The sequence below is a fragment of the Phalacrocorax aristotelis genome, chromosome 2 (assembly GCF_949628215.1).
Source record: "Phalacrocorax aristotelis chromosome 2, bGulAri2.1, whole genome shotgun sequence".
NCBI lineage: Eukaryota > Metazoa > Chordata > Aves > Suliformes > Phalacrocoracidae > Phalacrocorax > Phalacrocorax aristotelis.
Window position 1 is genome coordinate 106,945,908 of NC_134277.1, and position 22,198 is coordinate 106,968,105.

Below are 22,198 nucleotides of genomic sequence, written 5' to 3' on the forward strand. Positions count from 1 at the left end.
CAGTGCAGAAACACTGGGGTTTATTGCTTTAGGACGTAGAAGCAGTCAGAAATGTAGAAATTACAAAAGGACACATATAAGCCCATAACTTGAATTCCTTCACAGCTAAACATGGAAAAATTTCTTTCTCATCAATTTTCCATAAGAGTTTCCACAACATTATGACAAATACCTTGAGGTTGCAGTAAGCCACGTTATAAAAAGTCAGTTACCATCCATTATCTACTAGGAACCAACGGTGGTATTATAAACAGCTTTGAACATCTGCAAGAGAGTTATATTGTAGAAGCTGTACACTAGCTACTCACATTGTATTGTATGGTTTTCTCTCTGTTTTATCAAAATAACACACTTTGTTTTTATTGAATAAAACACATATGAAGTAGAAAACAATTTGTAACTGTTACAGCTACTGCCTTTGTCCAGAATCACATTACAGAAATGGCAAATTAGACCTCTTTTAAATCCTTCATCAGTCTTTTTCTTTTACACTTCAGAACAATACACAAAATTATTTATATTACCTATAGTTCTTCCTAAATTAAACCTTACTATTCAGGCATGAAAAAAGACATTAAGATGAAGTTTAAAAGCGTAATAAAATGGAACATGGATCTCAAAGAGTGTTAACTCACTGCCATCCTTTTGTCCTTCCTATGGTAAAATTTGAGAAATGTTCAATGCTACAGTATTTGTGTCTCCATAGATCGTAACATCACTGGAATGTATTTCAATACTTTTCAGTATGGGTACTCTTTAAGACTACCCATTTTTTATTTTTTAACCCATCTTTTTCTCCCTTCCCTTCCCTTCCCTTCCCTTCCCTTCCCTTCCCTTCCCTTCCCTTCCCTTCCCTTCCCTTCCCTTCCCTTCCCTTCCCTTCCCTTCCCTTCCCTTCCCTTCCCTTCCCTTCCCTTCCCTTCCCTTCCCTTCCCTCCCCTTCCCTTCCCTTCCCTTCCCTTCCCGTCTCGTCTCATCTTTTAAGAGCACTGGACCAACACATGTGCAAACATGCTAAAATATATTATTTATTTCTACTTTTTAGAAGTTACACTAGTTACTTTTTACCTAAATAATTTTTACTTAATCATTTTTTTAAATGTTTCAGATAAAGAGTGAAACACTAGAATGAAGCCAGCTATGACAAATTTTGCCGCATACATACTCATTAAGGATTTACTTCTGAACTAAATTTATTAATGAAAAGGAAATTAATGACATAACCATCTAAATAAAACATTTAGCTGAGTTACCTCAGAATATAATATTGAATAAAGGATGAGGAGAGATGCTAAAGTGAGTTTAAAAATTGCAGCTGTACGAAACAATTAAAGAAAAATTATTTAAAATGTGAATTTCTACAGTGACAGAACACTTATTTTTTACAATATGATTCCTTTTGTTTTATTAAACAGCAAGAGCTCAATTTGTAATTTCAAGTGTAAATATTTTATTTTTCTTTAAAAAATATGTATTTATAATTATACCTTCAGTACAATGTTTTCTTACACCAACAAAAACAGTGGATTTTATTCAAATACAATGAAGTATTCCTGATAAAGATTATTAAAAATATTTTATTTCACAACACAGCATCTCAGTGATGTTACTTCAGTCATATCACTGTAGTACGGTAAGACTGAAGTGTAACTTTCATAGTGTTGCTACTGAAAAAAAAAAAATAATTCAAATAATCTAATGCCTTGCTATCTCCTTCAGAGCTAAAAATGAAGAAAAAAGACTGGCAACAATCCAAGATTAGATTTACAAGTATTATAAGCCTATAAACATTTAAATAAAATATATATGAATGCTGCCTCTGATTTTTTATTTTATATTTATTTTATCTTTGAGACCTGTATTCACTGCAATCATGTGGTAATGAAAATGAGAAAATCCTTCCATATGGACAATGTGTAAAATGCTAAACTGTACTCCCTCCCTTCCAGGAAAAAGGGAGCTACTTATGATTTATGGTTTAAAGGAAAGTGATAATATATGTCCCATAGTTTTATATAAATACACAGATAAACAGAAATGCACAGTGTGTATAGAGAATTATACATATGTACATCTTGCCATTTAAAGCATGTAATGCTAAGATTTGTATTTGAAAGTGGGGTTATTACTAACACAAACTTGAAGAAATGGAGACAGCATAAATGTTGAGACATGAAGAATATATAAGAAAATACAGCCTTTTTACAGCCTACTCTTACAGCTTGTATCATAAAAAAAAATAGTACTGAGCATTCCATCAGAGTTCAGAGTATCCACAGAACTTGTCAAATAATCAATACCTGTATTGTGGCAAAGTGTCCTTTGCTACAAAACACTGTATTTTTTTAGTTGCATGCTATGGGCACAACAAATCTGTTTGTACAGACTTTTTTAATATGGTTAGCACTCAAAACTCTAGTGATGCACAGAGGCAGCAGCTATGACAGAAGTTTAGTGGGTTAGACCTGATATGATCGAGTCCTCATCTAACAGAGCTGACTGTAATAGTGTTGTTGTAATTGTTTGTATCCATATGAATCCACACCAATTTTCAAATACATAAATGTTCCAAATAAAAAGAGGAGGTACGGTCTTTTATCATACAAAGGTAGATAGCTTAAGACTCAGCTAGCAAAGACCTTTCGATTTTCTTCACCTTGAAGAAGCTGATAGGATAACCAAATAATTTCTGGTTTTTTAGTAACTGCACCCAAGAGGCCATACTGTTGGATTCAGGTATGTTAATATGATGCAAGTTTTGAAGCCATTTCTTTTAGGACAAAGTGTGAAAGTTGGGGTACCTTGGCAGTATGTTCTATTGTATGCCAGGACAGCTAGTAACTAGTACAACCAAGACAGGACAGTTATGCAAATTTACAAAATCTCAATGAGATGAAAAATAATCCACTAATTAAATCTTGCTGTGACACATATTTAAAAGTGTTCCACTGTTATATACACCAACATCAGAACTGAAGTGAAATTAAGCATTGCAGCGTCTTAATGCAGTATAAAATAATAAAGGCCTGCATGAATTGAACTCTAAGTTTATGTTCCAAGTATTGCTAAAAAAAATATGCGATTGCCTCCGTTTTACCAGTAACACTTGAGACAGTCCAGCTATTCACATTAACAGCCCACCTTTTGGACTTAACAATCACTTTATCTTCTTTAATAAAAAAATCTAAAAGTGGAAGTCAAAAGTTCACCAACACCACTACAAATTCATTTAGACTTCAATCCAGTTTCAAACCTTTACATTCAAAACTTTAAAGTACCTCTTTAAAGGCAAGAACCTAATCTTCAAGTTGGAATGCAATGTCCATCAAGAATCTAAACTCTTATTTTCTGAAGAGTTGAAAGTAGGAAAAAGAGAGTCCAGTAGAATAAAGTAAGCATAGAAAATGAAAATAAAACTCCTTGATTCCGAACACTATCTGCTCCTTTTTGCAAATTATTTATGGTGTTTCACATCAACATTGTTTTCAAATCTGTAGGATTACACTATTTCTTTGAGGGGCTTGGCAGCGTTGGAATTACGCATCAACAGCCTTCCTACCCATGAAACTGAAAGGCAAAAGATTGCCAGCTTATGTTGGAATAAGCCCAAGGACTTGAGTGGGATGTTGCTTTCCGTGTGAAAAGCTATACCATGAAAGATGAACAAAAATAAGACGCCCATGGTTTTCATAGTTGCTTAACTGTTACACAGTTCAGGCTGGATAGAAACTGAACACCTCAATCACATCTGCAGTGATTTATTATGTGTAGAAAAGCAGCACTGAAATAGTTGTAATAGGATCTACTCCAGACTAGATAACAGCTTAGATTTCCTATTTCTCAAGTTATTTAATTCTAGGACCTTATGTTCTTTCTCTTCATAACATATTTTCCTCAAAATTCAGATTTTTGGAGTTGATATTGTCTAAATCATAAAGATTATTCTTGTATGTAAAACCAAGAAAACTTGTTTATTAGATTTAAGAAGTCCCAATAAGGCCGATGAGAAAAAAGTTTACTCTCAGTAAACCATCGGTTTCTGAAACAGAAGCATCAATAGCTTTCTTCACCTAATCACTGCAGCCACATTGATTTTTCAGAAGGCAGACTATTGTATATGTGTGAGTACCGTGACCTTTCAGATTTCATCAACAATATTCTTCATGTAAATCGATCTATCTTATGCCACTGGAGCCAGGGATGCAGAACTGCCAAAAGCATTCACTTCCACTTAGCCATAAATATAACTTCTCGTGAAATTGCAGCTTCTTCAATCATGGTATGTGGATTCTGTATGCCATGTGATGAGATGTAAATGTCTAAGACAATTCAGAACTGCAGATACCTTTACACCAAGTAATCATAAAACCACAAGAGTGTGAATATAGAGTAACCAATTTAAACTTTATCAGTTCTAGGCCATTAGACTTGGGATAAGGTATTTCCACTCTACTATACAGGAGCCCGTTACAGTCATTTCCATTTGAAAGCCAGCAGTCACCAGTGTTGACCTTCAACGGGACATAAAAGTTGTTAATCAATTAATTTATCAGAACAACCAACAATCACAAAACAATACTAAAAAACAGATCGTATTTAACCAATCTGAAGACAAAAGGAACTTGACATTTTGGTGCATTAGACTAGACTGGGTTGAACCTCTCCCTGTTCTACTGCTTTGTAGCCTCTTAGCCATGCTCTAATGCTGATAGAGTAATTTGATTCTAGGTGGAGAACATCAGGGCTCTAAAGGCATTCTCCCCTTCCTGAGATTTGGCTGCCTGGGCTCAGGGCTGATTTAAAGATAGTATAGCCGAGGTCATGCCCCTTCTCCCCTCTTAGAAAAGGCCTTAAGCAAACTTCTTCCAGAAAGCTCTACTGGAAACAAAAAGCAAGGACTGCTTTTCCTTGCCTTGGGAGTCTCCCATGAGCCTTGCCTGACCTCTAGCCTCACCTGCATCAGATTAACTATGGACTTGCTTGATGATCTGGACTTTCAGCTGACCCTGGATTCCACCACCAGACTTACTCTGCTTTGCTTCCTCAGGTGCTGTGGGGCTGGGTAAGGTCTCTGCCTCTCCTGGCCTTGGTCCTGTGCTCATCTCCTGGCTCCCCTTCCTTTAGGGAACAGGCACCCCTCTGACATATTAGGGTAAAGGTCAACATACTGATTTTGACACTGATACCAAAATTATAGTAGTAAAATGTAAGAGGAATTATGGAATCCAAATATTTATAACCACAATACATCTATACAACTGCAAAAAAAAAGCAGTCTCCACAGACTAATCACCGGCTGAGGTACAAAGACCTCTTGCAACAGTACAATGACAGAGAATTATTTTCTAGACAGCTTTTAGAAAGGTTTCTAAAACCTTGATCAGGCAGGCTATACAATAGTTATTAGATATAGTACACTATTTGGTACTAAAGAAATGAAATCCCCTTCCAACATGGTTGCCACTCATTTTTATTACACATTTGGTCATGTGAAAATAAATCTCCTTGGTAAGATTCACAGCTTGAAGTAAGGAACCAACCAATGTCAACTATCTGAAAGAAGCATAGAAAAAAGATGCAAAAAGGAAAGTGAAAGCAAAATGGAATGAATCAGTGAGTGAGAAAATGTGTGTAACACAAGCTGAGCGCTATACAATACAGCAATTGCCCCAAATATCCCAGTTAGAAACTGGATGAAACAGTACTTATTTGGGTATCTAAGGGTTCCTGCTAAATGTCTTCCTGACTGATATTTCTGGCTGTAGACAAATGGAAAAATAACAATGAAGACTATTTGTTTTCCTTTGCAATTATGTTATATGACAACACAGATTAAGAATGTATTTAAATTGTTTTTTAACATATCCACTTTCAACTATAATTAAACAAAAAGTCTACAAATATTAAATATTCTTCAATTACAAAAAAAAAAAAAGTAATGTCTTCCTTAATGTTTCTGCATTAAGAAGGGCAGATATAGGGTACAACACTGTCTTTTAAGGAATCACTTTTACCATCATCAAGTATTAAATAAAATTCTGGGCAAAGCATCTTAAAAAAAAAAGAAAAAGAAAAAGTATTTTAATTTCAGATAGAGAAATAACTTCGGTTATCTTACAACAACTATTATTTTTCTTCCTCACAAATTTTCTGAAACAGAGAAAGACAGAGAGGTCAATATCCCTAAACTGAGAAAAGCAAAGCATACAGGAAGTGACGGGGTCAGACAAGAGGTGTTCAGCTCTATAAATCAATATTTATGCCATTTGGAGACTACATGGCTCCAATGTACACTAATGTTAAGGATTGTTTTTAAGCAATCTCTTGACAAAATGACTGTATCTGATAACAATATAAAAGTTATTTCTGTTATCTCCTTTGGCTCAAAACTTAATTTTCTATGCAACTCTTAAGACTTGGGGTGTTGCGCTTTTTTTGTTTCTTTTTTAATAAGGATTCAGTGAAGAAATATATCCTTTGAAAAGCAAGGAAATAAAAATGGTAGTATAATTAAAAGACAATCCTCTGTAACTAAGAGTTTAACCAGAATTACATGGACTAAGTGACTCCAACGCTAACTCAAAAGAGCACAAAAGGCAATTATTGAACCAAAATCAGACTACTTCAAATTAGATTACTCTTTCCGTATACTGGGATAAACATAAAATAAAAAACAAACCACAAACAAGCAAAAAGGAATAATAAGCATTATGAGACTCTACAGAAAGACATGTTTTCTATACAAACTTGGCTAAGGGGGTCAGAAGGTGACAGGGCACTTCAGGGACAACTAAGCCCATGGTCTCCTCAACAAACATAATAATCCAAGATAGCTGTCTGGAACGTAATGAGGTATGCATAGCACAGCAAGACAAGCACAAGATATTCCAACCACCTACTGCTGGCTATTTAAAGAACTGAAATTTCCAAAGTTGGTAAGAAATATCACAAAATACAGTTCAAACCCATGAGTATGCATTTTGAAGACAGATACTGCTGAAGAACAATCCCTTCCTCTCTCTTTCCAAGACGGTTAAAAGATGCCCAAAACTGAAGGCTGAATTCCTGAATTAGCCTCTCTTGGCTTTTTAAATTTATTTTATTTTTCTTAAAAAGAAATTTGATGACAAATGAATTTGAAAGTCTGCTACTTCAAAGAAGTCACAAGTCAGAAGTTAATCAGAAGAACTAATTTCAAATATTCAGTAACTGTAAGAAGTACCTCACCGAGACAAGCTTAGAGATATTCCACATAGGGCCAAAGTTTCTGCCTTACTTAAAAGTTTAATCACTGAAACTGTCAGATTTGACAAGCTGAATTTAAAGGAATGAAACTTGAACTGAGCGTCAACACACTTCGATGCATACATCTCCCTTTACCAACTAACAACTTATTCATGAGACAAAAAAAAAGCAACAACCAGCAATAATGTAAAGAACATATTTCAGGAATGAATAAAATAGTAGGGGAAAAAAACAGAATTAGAATCATAGAATTGTTTAAGTTGGAAAGACCTTTAAGATCATTGAGTCTAACCATAAACCTAACACTGCCAAGTCCACCACTAAACCATGTCCCCAGGCACCACATCTGCACATCTTCTAAATACCTCCAGGCATGGTGACTCAACCACTTCCCTGGGCAGCATGTTCCAATGCTTGATAACCCTTTTGGTGAAGAAATTTTTCCTAATAGAGAATCTAAACCTCCCTTTGCACAACTTGAGGCCAATTCCTCTCTTCCTATCACCGAAGAATTAAAGAAAATCTGCATTTTATTTTTATCACAGGTTTTTGGGAATGGTCTGAAAACACATGCAAGTCTGAGAATAGGGCAGAAAAAAGTTAAATCTGTTTCTCATAGGTATATTCTGGGGTGGAGTCTACCATATTTATTTCAAAAAGGGAACTATATAAAATATTGCATCACATGATATACTGTAACTAAAACAATAACTAAGATCTCTATAACTAAGATTTTAAAACCTGGCACTGATTTTGAAAAGATAAAATAACACAGGCCAAATAGGATATGAAGAACTATTTGCAGAAATTATAAAAACTACTGTTAACCCTTTTTCTAATGAATCAACAGCAAGAAACCTGATGACCATTGCACAGTCAATATGAAAAATGAAGGAAAGGAGACCTACTTGAATTTCCTCTATATTCACACAAGAGAAGCATGGAAATAATCCTGTGTCCACATTTTATATAAGGTCTACATCATAAGACCTGTCTCAAACTGAACGTTGTTATGAAACAAACAGACCAAATGGGTAGTTTAAAACCCCTGGGAACAGATACCAGTTAAAGAATCCGGAAGGCCTAGAAAACAGCTAGAATGAAAACAATTTTTAAAATGCTTCAAGAGGGGATCAAAAAAAAACAAAGACCCAATATTTGTAACAGGTAAAGTGACATTCTTAATTACAAGTAAGATGACACATGGACAAATATGATATACTGAAGAAGAAACATAACAATTCTTGTGCAAGAAAACTTAGGTCTTACAAATCTATTTCAGTTTCGAATGAGCCAATAAATTGACCCTGCTGGGCCAGAGGTCTGGGCAGGCCTTCAAAAGGCATTTAACAAAGGCCTTACACAATGGTTCTTACAGAAACTTAGCTGACTTCAAAAAAGCAAAGACCCTCAGATGCTGGAATACCTAGTTATTAAATTAGAAAAAAAATAAGGAAGAAGGGACAAGAAGAGAGGAATAAATGACCAGTTTCAATGCTGTAGGAAGATCGTTATCAGTAGATACCCAAAGGGAACTATGTTTTGCTTTTGCCACAGAAAAATTAATCAAAATTATTTAGGAATCTAGGTAAATACATACAGAAACAAAGATACTAGGGGATTAAAACTGGTAAAGGCCTTCAATCTTGGTGATTAAAAGAGAAAAAATATAAAGTAATGAAAATCAAAACAGTTATTCTACTGACAGAGGTGCAGCTCTGAGTTTACATTATCACTAAAAATGAGATCTTATAATTATAAATGGTACCCTTATTTAAAAATACAAGCTTTCTATTAAAAAAAAAAAAAAGTGCAATAGCTTCTTGTGCGCCCGGCAGAGCGCGGGGAGCTGAAAAAGTCCTTGACCAGTGTAAGCACTACTTAGCAGCAACTAAACCATCTCCACATTATCACCACTGTTTCCAGCAAAAATCCAAACCATAGTCCCATACTAGCTACTACGAAGAAAGTTAGCTCTATCCCAGCTGAAATCAGGACACAGTATAAAAGTAAAGAGAAGATTAAGAGTTGTTAGGAAAGGAATATTAAGCATAGCAGAAAATATTCCAGTCATACGTTAACATGTTCAATAGCATATTTCTGTTTACTGTTGTGTCCACCCCACACACACCTTAATTACATAAGTTTGGAACTGGAAAGTCAGAGAAATAATAATAAGCAATTATTGGTAAGCAGTTGCTGGTGTATGACAGTTCAGTCGGAGCAGAAAAAAACAAACTGAATTGACATATAGGATCCTGGAGTGGATGGAATGAAGGAAGAGGGAACTGAATTAATTTTCTGTTCCAATATCATGAAGTTGTAGATGTAGATTTAAAGCAAACAAAGTAAATACTTCACCCAATGTGCAGCCAAATTTACAAATTTATAGTTTTTCATGGCAGGCCATAGTGAATGTTAAATACTTACAGTTGTTCAAAAAAAAATTGAAAAATCACAGAAGAAATATTCAGTAAGAAGTATTAGAGTTGAAAAACACCACTCTCACTCTGGGACTTTCTAAGCCATGAATTCCCAAGAAACCATAACAGTGCTCTGGGAAAGTATTTTTGCTCTGCTCTTACTAAGTCTTCCATAAATATCCTCTTTGGTCAGTGTCAGAAAACAGATACAGGGCTAGATGAACTTTTGTTCTTACGGCGTGCAAGTACTCTCATGCTACTGTGCAAAAAAAAAAAAAAAAAAAAGAAGGTAACTGGCATTTAAAATGAAGCTTCCACAACCGGAAAAGAGAGAGGTGGTTCAATAAAGTTGAGGAGTTAACCTTTTCTTCTTTTTTCCCCTTAATTTTTCATTTGTGTAATCTAACCTTTGGAAAGCTATGTACAGAAAAATGAAGAAGGGGGAAAAAGCTCAAATGCTGGCTTCATAAATTTCTTAAGAAAGAAGAGATGAAATAAAAATTTTTCTGAACTGCAAAAACTCTCCTATTTTTATAAATATGTAATTTACTGCTTAATGACAAGCTTGAGTGGAGATGTTGCATTTTATAAACATCTATAACTGCAAGAATTATAGTCAAATAGGTGTTTATCTCCCATATGCACTTCAAGATATTCAGTCTGTTACGGATAGCTTCCAGTGACTTTCAAATAGAAAACAACACTGACAAATTCAGTATAAAACAAAGGAAATATTCCAACTGGCATAGGTAATACTTTTTACATTTCCATGAAAAACAACCGGTTTCATCACTTTGGTCTTATCACGGAGGTTGAGGTTGAATGACTGAAGAGATCTCCTCCAACTAGACCTATTATTTTATGGTTAGAATATATCCCTTTGTAAATTATCATATTAAGATATTCATGCTGTTAAACCTATTTTCTGAAAGCAATGGGCCAATACTAAATATGTACCCTTAAGTGAAATCAAATTCTTGTCCCTAATTAAGGAAAAATACAATCTACACTAGATGTTTATACACACACATCAGCAAACCCTGTAGTTTTTCTGGTTTTATCATTGCTAAAAAATGTGTAATTCAAAATTTTGAGACAATCTTTGAGAAATTTATCACTACAATTTACAGACCAATTCAGGAAGTTAGAAAATAGGAGATAAAATACTAAACTTAAGTAAAATAATTGAAGCATACTAGTACTCTTGAAGTTATGCCACCAGTCTCATGCAAATGACAGATTCATTTTTAAATCTGGTTTTTGACCTTCAGCTTCTTCTTGTCAGGAATCCTGAATTAAATATTTTTGAAACTGGAAACAATTTGGTGAGGGAAGTACAGAGTGCTGAGAGTTAATCCATGCTAGTTTGCAATCTAGTGATTTTTCCTTGTTATTATTAAACACCAGCATAAATTGCTAACAGAAATGAACACATCTGTAGAACTCTCCTTTAATTTGTTTTTAGCTCTACACTTTAGTGGGTTTTCTAAGGACTTGAAATTAGCATTTCACCAGAACAGTAATTAGAAAAAAATAAATCATAAAAAAGCAACTGTATCCCAAGTGGCAATTCTGACAAAACATATTGCTTTTTAAAAATCTGCTAGGAGAGAAAATTGTGCAGTCAGTACTGCTTTACCATCACAATAACCAGCCCCAGAGGTTTGCATTGAAACAAATATGATTCTCCATTGGATGAACAGTGCTAAATGAAGTATCAAAGTGTTTAACAATAATACCATAATTATGTCTTCTCTTGAGTTTTGTTCTGATGAAGAGTAAAAAATATATTAAAAACTCAATCCAAGAGATTTGTGACACAAAACCAGGAATGAAGCACATGGCAATTAGTATAAGCCCTTACTATTCAAACTTCTCCCACATCATCCAGGCAAATTATAAAATTCCTCCTCTGTACTATAGTGCCTCCTCGAAACACCTCTGGCAGATCACATACATTCAGAAAGCAGGTGGACAGATTGCCATCTACTGTGGTCACTGTTCACATGGAAGCAATCTGCAGCTTTTTTGTGTTTGGCCATATTCACACCAGTAAGTCAGCACAGAAGTTAGTAAGTAGACTGCTGAGGCCCAGGCACAAACACAAGAGCCTTGGTTTTGCCTGCTCCTATGGCCCTTAATCCATGTGTGGGATGAGGCCATCCTGGAATTGGTCCAGCCCTGCTACTCCCTTAGGGCTTGAAGCAAGGATCGTGAATATCTGATGCAGAGCTTCCCACATAATTTCCTTCAGAAGAAATTAAGTGTGCACAAAATCACTCTGAACTTAAGCAATACCAATTCAAGGGGGAATGATGAGGGAATCTGCCTTAAAGCCACATTACTTCTTTGAACCAAAATGTTGAAGTAAGTTAATGCAGCTGCAGCATTTGTCACCTTATCTTATTCAATTTCTTTTTTATCAACCACTTCTTTAATTTTATTTCACAACTGTAGTTGTGGTTATGGCTCAGTCCATAACAGCGCCTCCCTGCCACTCCTTCCTCCTTACGCCGTTCCCCCACTCCAGTGTGGGGTCCCTCCTATAGAATACAGTCCTCCATGAACTGCTCCAGCATGGGTCCTTCCCACAGGCTACAGTTCTTAAAAAACGGCTTCATAAGGGGTCGTTTCCATGGGGCTAGTCCTTCAGAAAAAGATTGCTCCATCTTGGGCCCCCCATGGGTTACAGCTCCTGCCAGGAGCCTGCTCTTGTATAGACTCTCCACAGGCTGCAGCTACCTTTAAGGCACGTCCACTTGCTGTGGCGTGGGGTCCTCCATGGGCTGCAGGGGGACAATCTACCACACCATGGTCTTCTCCATGGGCTGCAGGGGAAACTCTTCTTCAGCACCTGGGACACCTGCTCCCCTCCTTCTTCTCTGGCCTTGGTGTCTGCAGGTCTTTTTCTCTCACATGTTTTCCTCGCTCCTCCCTATCACACACTGCTGCTCAGCATTTTTACTGTATCTTAAATGTGTTTTCACAGAGGTGCCAGCAGCACCACTGATGGGCTCAACTTTGACCATGGTAGGTTCCTTTTGGAGCCAGTTGGATCCAGCTGTGTCTGGCACAGGGCAGCTCCTGATCTCTTTTCACAGAGGCCACCCCTGCAGCCCCACTGCTATTAAAACCTTCCTATGTAAACCCAATACAGAAAATTTTTCAAATTATTTGCATAAAAAATTGAGTGATTACTACTTTTGAAAAATCAAACCTGAAACATTGATGATTTAAAAAACATCTTGCTAGGTCATGTTAAACTACAATGGTTGCATCTTAAAAATACATGTTGTCCATCATTCTATTTTTTAAATCTATGGATATTTTTCTAAGAACATTATAAACTTATCATATTAAAGTTGGAAATTAAACTTAAAAAAAAAATTAGTCTATGCATCGAGAAACTCCAGTTTAGCATTTTGCACTTAGATTCTGTACAAGTCCACTAGAAAATATATTCAATTAATCAAATATTTAATAATCAGATATGTACAATAATAATTAGAGACAATACAAAAGAACAGTTATTATTCCTCAAAATTAATTTGTAAGTTTGTTTCAATGTCATAATCACAGACAAAATAGAAAGTCTCCATAAACAGCATGTTTTGGGTATTGATCTATATCATCAACAAGGGTTTTTTCTTCATTTTACCCCTTCCTAGATGAACCAGTTAGATCCATTTAGTATTTGTTGCCATGCTATTTGCCAAATAATACAGCAATTAATTTAAACAGTATTCTCCATTCCAAATAGTACAATCAATAAAACTGCATAGTAACAATGATCTCAATTGTTTCATCAGTTCTGCTCATCTTGTACAACAGAAGTTAAACTTTCAAAAGCTGCATATGGAAATAGTTTAAACCAACATACTGCCAGCTAAGAATAATATTAAACACTCACATTTTGTGCAAAACATAATATTAACTTCTGCGTTCAGAACTTCAATTTGCATGATTTACTACCATGAGTGGCAAGAGATTGCACAAATTCTGTATTCTGTGGAGGTATACATATTAAAGAGCAAGATAACTGCCAATATGAAATAATTTAGACAAGGACATAAGGACTTCAATTCTGTATTTTGATACAATTTTTAATCTTACTAAAACTGTTATTAAAGAAAAAAGGTTGCCATTGTTCGTAAGTTTTAAAAGTAAAAATCATCCATAGATCAATTATTAACACTGTATATTGTTCTAAACAACTACAATGAAACTCCCAAATCATCTCAGAAATACAGGTTTTGGAAAAGCTAGGCTGTCAGACAACCATGCTTTGCTCTGGAATTCATTCCTGGTGCAGCGAGCAATTTGTCAATGGAGGGATAGTTATGGAAGCACAGTTGTGACCCTTCTCCCTTAGGAATGGAATGGGCGAGGGAGAAGTGGTGTGAACCCAAGGCTGTTGTGGAAATGGTAGAGAAATGCCATGGAAACAAGCGAGATGGCAGAGGCAAGGGGACCATGTGTGCCATACTGGGTGCCTGCCTGATGCAAGCGCAGAACCAGTATAAATATTTTAGGCAGGTGGAAAAGGATAATTCTGAGAGTCAATTAGAGGTCGAATGCTTAAAGGCAGAACTACAATGCGAGAGAGAGAGGATACGTTTACTACAACGGAAGATCGAGATTATGTTAACCCAAGTGAAAAAGACCCCCCCAGTGTTGTCCAAATTCAGAAGTTGATTGTGGGAACAGATCCCAAGGATTGGGATGGGGATATCTGGGGAGATTCTGATGAAGCTGGTGTTGATGAAATGGAGGAGGTAGAGGAAAGGGATATAAGACCTCTTATCAAAACAGAGAGACATTCGGGCTCATGGGGTGGGAATTCCCAAACTACTGCCCGTACCATCCCTGAGCTCAGTGATTTGCCAGTTAAGTTTTCACACAAACTGAGTGAGACAGAAATGGAATATCTATGGCATGTTTCGCTTACTGGAGGTGATCAGATATCACTGAGTGATGATGAAGCTCGAGGGTTTGGGGGACCCGGTGTGTTTCTAAGTGATGGGCCAGCTGGCAACCAGTCTATAACTTCTCGGGTGGCTTACTGGGCTAGTAGTATAGACCTCAAAGAATGAGGGGAGACTATTACCATTCAGATAAGGCGATTGGCAGAATTGGCAGAAGAGGTACAAAAGGCTGCTTGTATACAGGCAGTGTATGAAAGGAGGCAGCAAGGCATACCAATGGCTGCACTGGTAGATCCTGCCCACCTCAGGCTTCTCATTAGGTGGTTACCAGATGCTTTAAAAATACATGTCCAGTCCCTTGGAAAGAGAATTCAGAGGGCCATACAATACAATTGACAGAACCCCCTGAATCTGCCTGCACATGTGCTGATGTGGGCCGAAACACTGCATAGTACAGTCACCCACAGGTGTGAAACAGGGTGGACAGATCCAGGTGGTAGTGCAGATGGGAGCAGAAGGGTCTGGCAAGCCAGCTGCAGGCTTCATCCTAGATGCACACCCCCCCCCACCCTGGGAGTCTGAACCCTTCTGAAGTAAGTCGGATCGAGCTGGTGGTCCGGAGAGGACTATCTTGTGGCAGAAAGCGCTGGGGCCACCTTGAGCGCTGTTACATGGGCAGGCGATGGAGCATATACAGAAGCTAGTGGAATTACTGGAGGGAAAGACCGGGAACATAAAGAAGACACCAGCGACAGCCCCCTGCCCCAGGATGGGAAGTTGAACCCTTTCGTATCTTTGCAAGGACAAGTGAACTGAAAAGCTAAAAGTTGCAGTCTGGGGTTTGGGCCGCCCAGTCCGCTTGGTAAATTCCTGTCAATGGCCCACCACTAAGGAACCTTATGTACATATTCCTGTTGGTTCAAAGCGGGTAAGTTCAGAGTTTTTTATCAACACAGGAGCTCAAATTAGTGCTCTAAACAGGCAGCAGGCAGACAAGCTTGGAATCAAACCACTGAGAAAAGCTATCAATATAGAAAGGGTAACAGGTTGCAGCAAAGAAGTGTCCTTTAGCCTGAGCCCAGTTTTGGCTGCCTGGGGAGAAGCAGATGACAGCTGTGGAGGTTGCTTTGAGCCCTTCTAAGGGAAACATGTTAGGGTCTGATGTCCTAGCAGGTAAGCTATGGCAACTGCCCAATGGCAGCTTCAGCAGCTGCAGAGTAGGAGCTGCTCACATTCAGACCCTGCAGTCCGCTCCCACACTGCCACCATCCAAGGTAAACTGTGTTTCCCAATATCCCTTGCCAAGCACAGTGAAACTGGGAATCATCAAAATCATTACTGAGCTTGAAAAAAGGCAAATAATCAGCCACTTTCATTCTCCCTGTTACTCCCCAGTCTGGCCAGTTCGCCAGCCAGACAACTATTGATTATTGGAAATTGAATAGCAATACCCCACCAAAACAGCTGCTGTCCCAAATATAACCTTGGTGGTGACTGCAATACAAGCAGCAGCCCACCCGTGGATGGCAGCCTTAGATGTCAAACACATGTTCTTCGTGATTCCCTTAAAGGACGAGGACAAATCCCAGTTTGCTTTTATCTGGGAGAGGACCCAGTACACCTTCAGCCGACTTCCACAAGGATACAAACACTCTCCCACTATCACTCATAATGCTTTGGCTGTGCTCCTTGACACTGTTAAAGTGCCATTGGGCGTTCACATATACCAATACATAGATGACATCCTGGTGGACAGAGACAGTAAGGAACAGGTTGGACAGGTAGCCAAGAGTATTTGGAACTTATTGATGGAAAATGGGTTAGATATTCCACCTTCCCAATGCCAAGGTCCAGGGCAAAGACTCAAATTCTTAGGGGCTTGGTGGATAGTGGAAGCTATCACAGTACCTGATGATGTCCTATTGGCCATTGATGGGCTGGAGACCCCAGACTGCAAAACAGAATTGCAACATCTACTGGGCGCACTGAAGTACTGGAGGAAACACATACCAGGTGATTGCCCACCCTCTGTATGACTTGCTTTGAAAGAACATGAAATGGGATTGGACCCCACAACATAATGTCTGTAAGGGACCATAAACTTTGCTAAATGTCTGAAAGCTTGTTTGCAATGAATCTGGGTGAACTCATTGCAAAACCTCATAACAGATTAACCAAACTCAGAACAAATAAGAAACAAAGAGACACCCAAAACCAGCTTCAACTGGAGTCAAAGGATGACCACATCATCCTGGGGGATGTGCCTTGGGCTCGGGTGGCCACCCCCACCTGCCAAGGCATGTGTTGTCCACAACAAAGGATCACAGCATAGGCTTCTTAAACCATCAGTTACAAGAAGACAGCAAGATGACCATTCTCTGATTCTATGACCATCCAAAACCGAGCGATGTTAGACTTAATCCTATTAAAGGAGAAAGGTGTATGCGGGAGGCTGAATCTATGGGTAGACAACTGTTGCATGCACATCCCAAACATTTCAGTGCCACTACAAGAACTCTTGAATAAGATTAAGAAAGTAGCTGAAGACACAGGAGAAATTGCCACTGCACTAGGGACTAATTGACTGGGGAAAGTTTTCAATGTGTTTGGATTTTCTTTGTTGGGGTGGCTAACTAGCCTCCTTCAATCTTTGATAATGATCATAATTACGATTGTTGTAGTTTGTATTATTATAAGATCTATTAAGAACACCATAATGAAATCTGTGTCCACTGTGAAGTACACTCCCTTAAAACCTGCCACTGAGACTAATGCTCCCCTAAATCCCACTTGTGAAACTGCCATGCCCCTAAACCAGACCCATGCAATTGGCAATCCCCCACCTGAGGGAAATTCCCGGGATTGAGTGCCCTCACCTTCTTTTGGGTGAGTGATTTCTTTTGGATATATCCGTGAGCCAGCCCTCGCCCTCTCCCTGGGTAAGCAAGTCTACCTTCTGGGTACCCAGGAGAGGGAGAGAGTTCCCCTTCGTGAGTGTGCATGTGTGTGTGCATTTGTGTGTGCGTGTGCATGTGCGTGCACTTCAGACCATCATTCTTGTGTATTCTGGTGTAGTGATAATACCCTGACTGACAACTGAAACCTGTTATGTGTTAAATGTTATCAGAGGGTTGACTGATTTCAGTTTATCCCTGTTTCTCACAGGTTTTTGCTGTGGTTTTGGCTGTTCTGTGAAATAAAGTTGTTTAAACTTGTCCTTTGTCTTAGTTAATTTTAGTGTACCTCTGTGACAATTCCATAACACAATACCCATATCCCTTATGTCTACTCACTAAGCTGTATTAATTCAGATCAAGATGCACAAAGATCTTTAGACATCTGTGGCTTCAATCTCACCTATGGTCCCCTTTGCTAACCTAAACATCCAATCACCTATATTTTACATCAATCATCATCCTTATGCACTCTTCTAACGTTGCATGTAACATGTTATTTTGTTTGAACTCAAGCTACCATCCCAGAAAAAAAGGCTCCCAAATCAGAAGTCAAAGCCAGTTGTTTCAAGTTATTGATGGTATTAGAGCAAATTAGGGGCAGTTTCAGAAATTAGAAAGGCGCAACAATGACACCTGGATGTCGCTACAGAGGAACAGACAGGTCCCGCCTAAGATATAACTTGAGTTAGGCTGGAATCCTTGAAAAAGCCACTCCTTCCTTAACTCGTTTTTCATCTAATGGCAGCAGTAAGGTTAAAAATATGGTAACTAACTCTACAAATCCCTGCCTTCAAATACTGCTGGCCATATCTCCAATGCCATGACTGATCTGGGGATGCACTCTTTGTAGTGTTATTTTTCTCAGATGGCTGTTTCTATCTTACTAACATTTTGCTGCTGTGAATACAGAGTTCACTAAGGCATTAAGGACTTACAACATTCCTCCTTCCCTCTAATATTGTTGACCTTTTATTTTACTCATGTTGACAATGGGGTTTTGTTGTCACAGAATGTTTATGGTGGTACCACTTGCTCTGTCTGCAGCCAGAGACCAGGAGCCCTTGAGACAGGGAGCAAGTATGATTAGGATACTATGGCATGCCCTGGCAAAGAGTCCTGACTGGAAACACGGCTGAATACTACAGGACTACTCAATCTTGGTGGTGATGCACCACAGAACATGGTTCCCACCCCAAACTGAAGAAACTGCTCCTGGCACAACAGATGCCTCAGTTCACAGCTCTGGATGGAAAATGCTCCCATCAAGTTCATACTATCTCCCCCTGTGGCTGGGGCAGGCAGAAGCAATATCATTGCCTGTAGATGCTGTACTCCAGTCAAGGAGCTCTGTCACCAAGCTGAAGGAATGGACCAACAGGAACCTTGTGAAACTCAGCAGTGACAAAGTCCTGCACCTGGGAAGGAAGAGTCCCTTGCAGTAATAGAGGGGTGGTGGGTTTTTGAAAGTAGCTGTTGCTTGGAGACTAGCTGGGCATCGGTCTGCTGGTGGTGCAGGACTGCTTTTGCATAACATTTTTTTCCTTCAATTGTTAAACTGTCTTTATTTCAACCCATGAGTATTTTTCTCAATTTTGCCCTTCCAATTCTCTCCCCCATCCCACTGTTGGGGAGTGAATGAGGACTGGGTGGGAGCTTACCTGTCAGTTGGGGTTAACCCATTAGAAACAGGCTGCCCAGAGAGGTTGTGCAGTCCGGGAGGTTTTTGAGACCCCACTGGACAAAGCCTTGAGCTACCTGGTCTGACCTCAGAGCTGACCTTGCTTTGAGCAGGAGGTTGGACTGAAGATCTCTGAGGTCCATTCTAGCCTGACGTGTTTTGCAATTCCTGCAATTGCAATTGATCTGCAGTTCTTGTGAATCGGAGAGAGAAACAGCTGCAATTCAGTCAGTTCCCACCCTAGTCTTTGTATGGTAACTGTTACCAATCCACCAGATAACGGATTACATAGTTACAGCTGATAGTAAAATACAATTTTTAATTTTATCCTTTAAAATGGTAATCAATAGCTTTGAAGACAATCTTATCCTAAAGTGATCAGCTATGAAAAGGTAAACACTGCAGAGACATTCACTTTTATGATAAGGAAGCAGAGACTACTAGGCCCTGTCTTCACCTTTTGAGTTTTCTAAAAAGATGTGAAGTTGTGTGAGTTACAGGTGTGATACTAACAGACAGAGCAGATCACAGATGTCTAATATTCTATGAAAGTAACATTTGAAAAAACAAACAAACAAAAAAACTCCAACACATCCATATAACTAAAAGATATTTGAAATACAGTAATAAGCTTTAGCAAATAAGCATCTCTCTGGCCACATCTCCAATCTCAAATTACTTGCATTACAAAGAAATAATGAAAATGCTGATACGATATGGTATGATATGATGTGATATGATAGGATATGGTTAAACAAATACCAGTAAAGAAAGATCCAAACCAGGTGTTTGTTATTGAAAGTATATTATAAAAGTAAGCTACATATGTGAATGGCAATTTGCTGCTTCTGAGCCTTCACAGAAATATAGGAAAATCATAGAATTGCATTTAAAAGCAGACCTTAAGTACAGAACCTCTCTCTTTTAATCTTTTCCAAGTGTAACTATACCCCAAATCTGGTCCTAGTTCTCAGACTGCCATTATTCAACAGTAAATGCACATAAATGGCATTAAATTATTTGTTATTTAGGCAAATAAGAATGTTACTGTTTCTCACTGTTGAACTTGTAATATTGTCCTGGTTTTAGCTGGGATAGAATTAATTATGTACATTTACTGATTGGTTGGAGGGTTTTTTTGCTTTCTCATACAACTTTCAGAGTCTCAATGAAACTGGGAGCCTTCTGGATTACTACTTAATTATTGGCATAGAAAAACATAAAATAAAGGAAATACCCACAGCTAAGAGTCTCTGAATAATTTATCACATCATTTTTAGCAGTACAATAAGGTTTAAAAGTGAACAAATCTTTAGAGGAATAAAAAATAAGAAATAAGGTTCTTCCTTCAGTTCTTACTTCCTTAAGATGAGATTCAATATTCAGCAAAACAAAGAAATTTCTTGTCTCACAGCTTTTTTTGCTTTGACCTTCACCAGGACTCTGTAGCTACCAAGGTTTACTTAACCACTGCTGTTCCTCACAGTCTTCACTTTTGCTCCCTAGTCTTGTCAGACTTGTCATTTCCCCCAGTCCTTTTAAAAATTATATAATATTTCTTTCTGTTTCTGTACCCTACAGAAATTCAAAGTCACTGAGTTCTAGTTGTCCAGGCCTGGTAATGCAGACAGGGCTGCTCTGTCTTGAACAACTCTTGTTTTAGGGACATATTTTGACATTATGAAGTAGTAATTCTTTTTGAGAATGCTCCCCAAGTAATCAAACTAAGCAATGCACATACCTTACTTTTAACAAGCAGCTTACTTCGTGCATGTTGATGATGAAAACTCAATTTAGTCAGTGTTGTTTTATTTTTCATCTCCAGAAGTCCCTGAATTTCTTTTACCTGCAACTTCATTCTTTTGTTCTCTTCTTCCAAACTTTGCTTTTCTGCTTTAATTGTCTCTCTCTTTCCCCATTCAGATGTATTCTCAAATGGCATTCTTTCCAGCTGGGAAGGGTTGGGTAGGGGGAAGAACAACCAAAAGAGAGAAAAAGGAAGAGGAATAACATTATTTTAAAAACCTGTCCTTTATAGGGTGAGGCTAATGGCCTCACCCCAGAGTAAGGTGGGCATCTTAGAAATCAGTCCAAGATATGTCTTCTGTGTTGCATAAAGTTAAGGACTTAAATTTGAAAGGAAAAAAAAAAACAAGAGGTACATTAATTGTACCTTTACAAAAGTAAAGCATAGGTGATGTTTTAATATAGTAACTGATAACTAAATCTTATTTCTTTCCCTGCTATTTATGGAACAACAGTATTAAAAAAAATTAACAGAATTTGTTTTAAATAACATTGAGGATGATTTTGGTCTGACAGTGTCAAAGTTTACTTTTTATGCCCCAACATGAAAAATCAGCATGTTTTTAGTTATAGCCTGTTTACAGGAGGAGAAGGACTATAATGAACATTAATTAAACTGAAAGTTCAAAAGTATGTCTTCAGTACTGGAAACCACTATCCTAATAACCAGAGGAAGGATTTTTAAGTTTTCACAATACTCCATTTCTTGAGGTCACAATTAATAGTCTTAAGAGAAATACTGTCTTTTATGGCCAATGCTGTAACCTTATTTTAGAATAACCAAGCTTTCTGCATTCATTTATCTAATCCACAAGTAGGATGAATTAAATACATCAACAAAAAGCCATGTTACTATGTCATATAAAGTAATTATCTAATAACTGATTTTATTTACTCTTCAGAGACAACTAGACAGAGGTTTTGTCAAGAATGTATGCAATGTTCCTGAGATTTCAGAAGAAAAACTGGTAAAATGAATTGATCTTCACAGTGCTAAACAGGTACTAACTGATATTTATCAGGAGATTATTATTGACAAGCACTTACTATTAACAAATTGTTATTAAATGATATTTATAAGAAGATTAAAAGATATTAAGATAGATTGAAAATTGTGAAAATGAAAGATTCTCATTCTTTCAAATGAGATAAAAAAGATAAGAG

At 37.7% G+C, this 22,198-nt stretch overlaps 1 protein-coding gene across 3 annotated transcripts in view; it reads right to left on the bottom strand.

Annotated features, from left to right (window-relative positions):
• CCDC102B (coiled-coil domain containing 102B) overlaps nucleotides 1-22,198 on the bottom strand; it is a 204,213-nt gene that overhangs the window by 119,172 nt on the left and 62,843 nt on the right. For 2 of the 3 annotated variants that reach the window (XM_075084597.1, XM_075084598.1), the window contains one exon: nucleotides 20,970-21,179. The exons of the other annotated variant lie outside the window; for it this stretch is intronic. In XM_075084597.1, the coding sequence (XP_074940698.1) occupies nucleotides 20,970-21,179 (210 nt within the window). The remainder of the gene's footprint in view (nucleotides 1-20,969; nucleotides 21,180-22,198) is intronic. 3 annotated transcript variants of the gene reach the window in all.